This window comes from Galeopterus variegatus, unplaced genomic scaffold, assembly GCF_000696425.1.
Source record: "Galeopterus variegatus unplaced genomic scaffold, G_variegatus-3.0.2 Scaffold6252, whole genome shotgun sequence".
Lineage (NCBI taxonomy): Eukaryota > Metazoa > Chordata > Mammalia > Dermoptera > Cynocephalidae > Galeopterus > Galeopterus variegatus.
In genome coordinates this window covers 46,323-53,984 of record NW_007732363.1, presented here as the reverse complement: position 1 = coordinate 53,984, position 7,662 = coordinate 46,323, and the positions used below count along the sequence as shown (strand labels likewise).

The 7,662-nt window shown below is 38.7% G+C and overlaps 1 protein-coding gene across 1 annotated transcript in view; it reads right to left on the bottom strand.

The window, feature by feature from the left end:
* The window catches only part of TEX26 (testis expressed 26), a 40,216-nt gene that overhangs the window by 28,421 nt on the left and 4,133 nt on the right, over window positions 1-7,662 (bottom strand). Inside the window, exon 2 of the mRNA XM_008590651.1 lies at window positions 5,952-6,036. Within this exon, the coding sequence (XP_008588873.1) occupies window positions 5,952-6,036 (85 nt within the window). The remainder of the gene's footprint in view (window positions 1-5,951; window positions 6,037-7,662) is intronic.

Below are 7,662 nucleotides of genomic sequence, written 5' to 3'. Positions count from 1 at the left end.
TAAAAAAAAAAAAAAAAGGTACAAAGGACCTAAAATGAAATTAAAAGGAATTACAATCTGAAATTAATTTTATTAATTTTTTTAAAGAGCTGGGTACTCTCCTGTACAAACAGTATTTTGGTGTAACTAAATAGCTGGTGAAAAGTTTCTCTCTTATGGAAATATCACAGTTGATAAAAGGGAGAAATACAAGAATTAGGATATGACTGGTTTGCAAGCCCACAATTAAATAATGCATGTTGGCAACGACCAGCAGTGGTCACTCTCAGCTAAAAAAAGGAGGGACCACCAGATCTATGTGCTTCTGGATGGATATAAACAACACTGCCTATTAAATATTTTTGTGAAAATACAGAACCTGAATCAGATAAAGTCTTTAGAATATTGGATTACAAGAAATACATAAAAAGAGGAATATTTTAGGTGACACGATGGGGATGAAATCAGAAAAATCTGGAACTATGATCTTGTTTATTCAACAAAGTAACTGTCAGGGGAAAAAAAGAAGGGATCCTGTAGATTAAATGAGGTAAGAGACATAGCCGAATGCAATGTGTGGACCTGGTTTAGATTCAATATCAGGCCAATTTTTTTTTAATTATGAGATAATTGGAAAAATTTGATTGCTGATTGGCTATTTGATATCAAGAAATTTTTAAGGCAAGGTAATGGTATTGCCACTAAAGCATCTTTATCTTTTAGCAATACATACAAAATATTTAGAATTGAAATGATACAATACCTGGAATTTGTTTCAACATAATCCAGTGGGAAGGATTTGTGGACAGTATCAGTAAAAAGTACGTGTGTTGATCATTGTAGCTGGGTGATACCTGGGGATTCATTCTGCATGCCTTTGTGGAGGTTTAAAATATTTCATAATGATTTTTTTTAGAAAGAGGGCTTAGTAGGTTCAGGTTATGTCCGCGAGAAACAAACATCTGGGAAGCTGGAAACATCTGGATGATTGACCATTTTACTGTCATTCAGATGTAAACGGGAGATTTTCCAAAGGGAACACAGAACAAAAGAACAAATAGCTTTAAAACAATCAACTTTCAGGTCTTAATTTCTCAATATACTCTTTCCTGAAATGTATCTGCCCAAGTACAAACCTGCGTGTTGTGTGGGTTTTTTTCTCTCCTAATTCTCCCTTCCTCATTCTACCATAGGATCTTTCTATGTGCATTGTCTTGGGACATAAGTCTCCAACCATGGCAAGAGGGGTGTCCAGTGAAGGGATACTTGGCCAGAGTGATTTCAGGGAGGCCTTCTTGTAACCCAAGTTGCATATGCTCGCCTGGGGCTCATGGTTCTCAGTGTCTCGGGTATTTCTGTAGAGAGTGAAGGGTCGTGTCACAACCAGGGTGTACGGGCCGACGTGGAGATGCTCTGAATTTAGGCATGTTGTGGAGCGGCACAGATGAGAGTAATGTCTAGTTTTTCATCTCCTAACAATCAAAAAATGTTCATCCCTCTTTAGGGAAAGGCCTCTGAGAGGAGAGCAGAGAATGTAGGATGCTTAAAATGGCTCTTTTCCTCACATATTTAAAGATAAGCATTTTTTCAGCTTTTAAAAAAATCCCTAGGACATGTCATCAACTGGAAAGAAAAAAATCTCTGAGTAGGTGAAGCAGTACAGGTTGGTGATGCTGATTACTTTAAATATAACTGGGATCTTTTCTGGGACACCAAATTTTTAAATATTACTGGATAAAACTAGTAGATAAAGATCTTGTGATTTCTTTTTTTCAGATTTTGTATTCGTTATTCAATAAGGTATTTAAATCTTGTTTTTTAATCCAATCACATTATGAAATATTTACTCCAATACAGCCAATCCTCATTTCATTTAATGTTGTAAACATTTAACCATAAGTGAATGTATATGCTGGCTTGCCAAACCAATTAATTTTTACCATAAACAACTTTCTCTTTCATTAAATGCATAGTAAATGTTTGATTTGATGTCCAATGAGATCAATGAAATTGTTTCTGATTTTTATACATGCTTATAATTTAATTATTCCCAAAGTCAAGCATCAGAGTTCTGTGTACATGAGAACATGTTTAACTAAGGAATGTCATTTTTTAAAATCACACTCCTCACCTCACAGATAACTTACACATTTCATTGCATTATTTTTATTACATGAATGTAATTAATTATATCAGCACTGAACCTTTTGACATTTCCCCTGACTACTTTAATAATCTTTCCTAAAATACATATTCTATAATTTATTTTTCAGTAATTTTCACAATATCCCTCAAAACATACATTAATATTTATTCGAACTGAAAGGGTAGATTTATTTGGATAGGAAATAAACCTAATTTTGCTCATTGGTTTGACAATAGGACTGATTTTACCACCTAGGTGAAGATGGTGTACAAGTTGCTGCCAAGTGAAAGAGTAACAGGTGTAATTTAATAGTCATTTATTAAGACGTGCCTTTTCGGTATATTTCTCAGAAACTGAGATAGAGAATAACTCAATAACTGGATGACAAATCATTTCATTACTTGCTTTCAGTAAAATTGAAGACATACGCAGCTAAGTTGTCAGCCAATCAGTCATTAGAAATCACCTTGCGATTTTTCAGTATCTTGGATGACATTGCTATTCTAAAACTCCTTTCATTCACATCTGCTTATTTATACATATGAACCAGATTTCTCAACACTAGCTTCTACAATTTTTTTTAAAAGGAGCAGAAAAAATTGATGCATTCTCATTCTAAAAATAACAACACTCAAAACTGGATACTCAAACTAATTAAGAACAAAACAGCCCCACTTATCTCATTAAGGTGCATTTTCAAAAAATTTACCTTTTGAATTCAGTATATTAACATTCATAATGTATTTATTGCTTTGAGCAATTGTGTACTAAGGATAATTGTGGTAACTCAATACTTAGGATCACATAACATTTAAATATTAATTTCAATTAATATACTAAAATAGTTACCAAGGAGTATAATAAAGTGATCAATAAATGACTTTCAAACATAAAATACATTACAGCAAGGAAAAATTCTATGAAGGAAGTGAAGTGGGAACCAGGAAGGAAAAGGAATGAAGATATCTATTAAAGAAGAGCTTATCTGAGTATTTTTTAAAAGGATCGTACAAGTATTAATTTGCTAGGGCATTTAGAGTATCCACTGACTATACTGAAAAAATTTTATTTTAAAATGTCAATATTTAGGATGGGCTGGAAATTTAATCTTTTGTAACTATTAAAATTGACGTAGAAAACTTCTATAAGAACTTTAAAAATATGTGAATTTGAAGACCACGGAGCCAGACTCCCTGAGTATGTATCTGTTTTTGGCTTTCATCCTAAGTATTTCTTCTTCAGACGACTGTTACTGTCTGTGAACTTGGCATAGTCATTACAGTCAGGTGATAAATCTCGCAGTTAAAGAAGATAATGTGACTCCTTGGGACAACCAGTAACTCAGAAATCAGGAATCTTGTGGCCTTGCACTTTTTGGAAGTCTCTCATGCATTATGCTGGGGAAAAATGAATTAAAATCCCTGAGTAACTTCTCTGTGCTAGTCACTGCCTTAGGCAGATGTCATTATTCTCATTTTACCCGTGTTAAAGCTGAGCCACAGATGGCTTATGACTTGTCTAAGGTGGTAGAGATAAAAAGAGTTAGGGCAGGGAGTGACCGACTCCACAGCCATGGTCTTGCCCAGAGTCCATTTAATTTCTCAATAACTTAAACCTTTAAGGTGAAAAGATCCTCTTTACTGGAAACAATTCGCAGAGTAGACACAAGCAATTGAAGGCTCCCCATGCTGATCTGACACCTGCTAGTGATGCAGTGAGACATGACAGGGCTTCCCCAACCTCACCCTTACTAACCTCAGTAGGAGCTTAGAAAGGCAACTAATGGGTAGAATTTCTCACCACTCTCAACTCAGGTGGAACTGGAGCAGAAGCTGCGAGCCAACATTGCAATCACTGGAGAAGCAGAGGAAAGAATATAGGGATTGCAGCTTTCTTCCAGTTTCTAAGACCGGTGTTGGTGACAGTAGCGATAAGTATTCATTCATCCACTCATTCATTCATTCAATTGCCATTGCCTGCCTACTATACATTAGAAAACGGATTTGATTCATGCTTAATGTTTAGGTAGCACAATCTTGTTAACCTACACAGTGGGTCAACTGTAAACCATGACATGCAGTAACTTTATGAAGAACCAGTGTGGCACGATTTTTGATTTTCCTGTGGGAAGTTTGGATACCACTTGGGGGAGGAATTCTCAGCGATGCTTGGAAAAGATCTGTGCACACGATGGCCCCTACCCGAGGGCATTTTTATAAGTCTTCTGTAATTACTCTATTTGTTTTGGATTCTGAATAATAAAAGACAAGTGAACAAAGTAAAGCATGTATATCAATCTGACTGGAACAGGGATCTACCGAATTAAAGCAGGCACTGCTCCTGTTTTAGGCATGAATGCAGTCTTCATCGTGGTAGCATAGGAATCCCAGTCGGTATCACCTGCTAAAAGTACAATAAAGCAGTTTTAAATGTAACAAACCAGAATATTTTAATCAAATGTTGTTTTAACAATTAAAATAATTTTGCGAGAGAAAAAACCATTTGGATAGTAATTTAATTTTAGAGTCTAGAGGAATAAAGGCCAACTTACAGCGGCCAACAGGAAAGAGGGATAGGTCAACTTAGTTATGCCTGTCCTTGTCATCCTCCTCCCCGCGCTCCTCCCAGGTAGCTCGTGTTAACAACTGTGCCTGTTTCTTTCCACACTTGTATACATGAGTGAAATCACATGCAGATTTATATATACAGATATAAATAGGTAAACGTATTGGGTTTTAGTTCTTGCCATTTTGTTTCACAAAAATGAAGTCACATTACACAAAGGGTCCTTTTCTTATATCTGTCACTGACAGTGTCTTGAAAAACTCTCCCACTCATCCAGCGTAGCTCTCATTCATTCTCTGTAATGACTGTGCAAAATTCTGCAGCATAGATGTCATTTAAAGCTGTGGGAGTGGGTGAGATAACAGGAGAGAAGAAATAGAGACGTCGTCCCAGGACAGGCAGAGGAAGAGGAGCCGGTGAAGGAAGAGGACACACGGGGCTGCGGCATCCTGAAGCCAAAGGGAGAAANGTAGAGATAAAAAGAGTTAGGGCAGGGAGTGACCGACTCCACAGCCATGGTCTTGCCCAGACTCCATTTAATTTCTCAATAACTTAAACCTTTAAGGTGAAAAGATCCTCTTTACTGGAAACAATTCGCAGAGTAGACACAAGCAATTGAAGGCTCCCCATGCTGATCTGACACCTGCTAGTGATGCAGTGAGACATGACAGGGCTTCCCCAACCTCACCCTTACTAACCTCAGTAGGAGCTTAGAAAGGCAACTAATGGGTAGAATTTCTCACCACTCTCAACTCAGGTGGAACTGGAGCAGAAGCTGCGAGCCAACATTGCAATCACTGGAGAAGCAGAGGAAAGAATATAGGGATTGCAGCTTTCTTCCAGCTTCTAAGACCGGTGTTGGTGACAGTAGCGATACGTATTCATTCATCCACTCATTCATTCATTCAATTGCCATTGCCTGCCTACTATACATTAGAAAACGGATTTGATTCATGCTTAATGTTTAGGTAGCACAATCTTGTTAACCTACACAGTGGGTCAACTGTAAACCATGACATGCAGTAACTTTATGAAGAACCAGTGTGGCACGATTTTTGATTTTCCTGTGGGAAGTTTGGATACCACTTGGGGGAGGAATTCTCAGCGATGCTTGGAAAAGATCTGTGCACACGATGGCCCCTACCCGAGGGCATTTTTATAAGTCTTCTGTAATTACTCTATTTGTTTTGGATTCTGAATAATAAAAGACAAGTGAACAAAGTAAAGCATGTATATCAATCTGACTGGAACAGGGATCTACCGAATTAAAGCAGGCACTGCTCCTGTTTTAGGCATGAATGCAGTCTTCATCGTGGTAGCATAGGAATCCCAGTCGGTATCACCTGCTAAAAGTACAATAAAGCAGTTTTAAATGTAACAAACCAGAATATTTTAATCAAATGTTGTTTTAACAATTAAAATAATTTTGCGAGAGAAAAAACCATTTGGATAGTAATTTAATTTTAGAGTCTAGAGGAATAAAGGCCAACTTACAGCGGCCAACAGGAAAGAGGGATAGGTCAACTTAGTTATGCCTGTCCTTGTCATCCTCCTCCCCGCGCTCCTCCCAGGTAGCTCGTGTTAACAACTGTGCCTGTTTCTTTCCACACTTGTATACATGAGTGAAATCACATGCAGATTTATATATACAGATATAAATAGGTAAACGTATTGGGTTTTAGTTCTTGCCATTTTGTTTCACAAAAATGAAGTCACATTACACAAAGGGTCCTTTTCTTATATCTGTCACTGACAGTGTCTTGAAAAACTCTCCCACTCATCCAGCGTAGCTCTCATTCATTCTCTGTAATGACTGTGCAAAATTCTGCAGCATAGATGTCATTTAAAGCTGTGGGAGTGGGTGAGATAACAAGAGAGAAGAAATAGAGACGTCGTCCCAGGACAGGCAGAGGAGGAGGAGCCGGTGAAGGAAGAGGACACACGGGGCTGCGGCATCCTGAAGCCAAAGGGAGAAAGGGAGAGAAGAAATAGAGACGTCGTCCCAGGACAGGCAGAGGAAGAGGAGCCGGTGAAGGAAGAGGACACACGGGGCTGCGGCATCCTGAAGCCAAAGGGAGAAAGTGCTTCTGAGCAGGAAGGGATCACCTGTGCAAATACTGTGGACGGTTCCAGGAGGATGCAGACTGAGAACTCGCCCTTAGGAAGACACTAGCCACAGCACAGTTTATCTGCCCCAACAAAGTACCACCAAATTTCATAAGAATACACATTTTAAATGTAAAATTCAGTCATTCTCTTTCTTCTCATCTGGGAAGCTACCTGTTGCTTTTTCCATTTCATGAGAACCTGGGTTGAAATGTCTGTAATCTTTGAACCGATGGTGCTGTATCTAGGATCTATCACCTTATCCCAGAATATTGCAGCTACCTCATTGCCTGTATTTGTTCCCACTCATGTACTGTTACAATTGCTATAAAGTATCTTTCTTCAACCACCCAATATTCTTAAAAGCCACATGCCCCTGCCTAGCATAAAGAGCCCAGCCAAACACTCATGGTTTCTGTCACCTGTGACCTTAACGTTCATCTCCCTGTCTCTCCCAACCAGGTCGTATTTTTAACTTAACAGGTCCTCAGATCCAGGCAGCTGGACCTGCTCATCTGTGAGTATCACCTGCTGCCTTCCCACTGACTCACGTTCCACTTTCACCTAGAGGCCACCCCAGTCAGGGAACTGGAGCCTCGGTCCCTACAAGTTCCACTCCGGACTTTGCCTACACACACTCCTAGTGTCTGCTCTCTAATCCCACCTGGCTAGAAATGACATTAACCTCTGATACTCCCGCTTTAGTGGGAATCACTTTATGCTCGAAAGCATTTTATTCCAATAGCCAATTAAACGATCTTTCTTAAAAGAATTCCAAGTGTGGAAAGAGAAAAGGGAAGAACTTGGAAAGCATGCTGCCCTTAAAAGAAGCCTTCCTTAACCTGATTGGGATTTCCGAGTTGCAC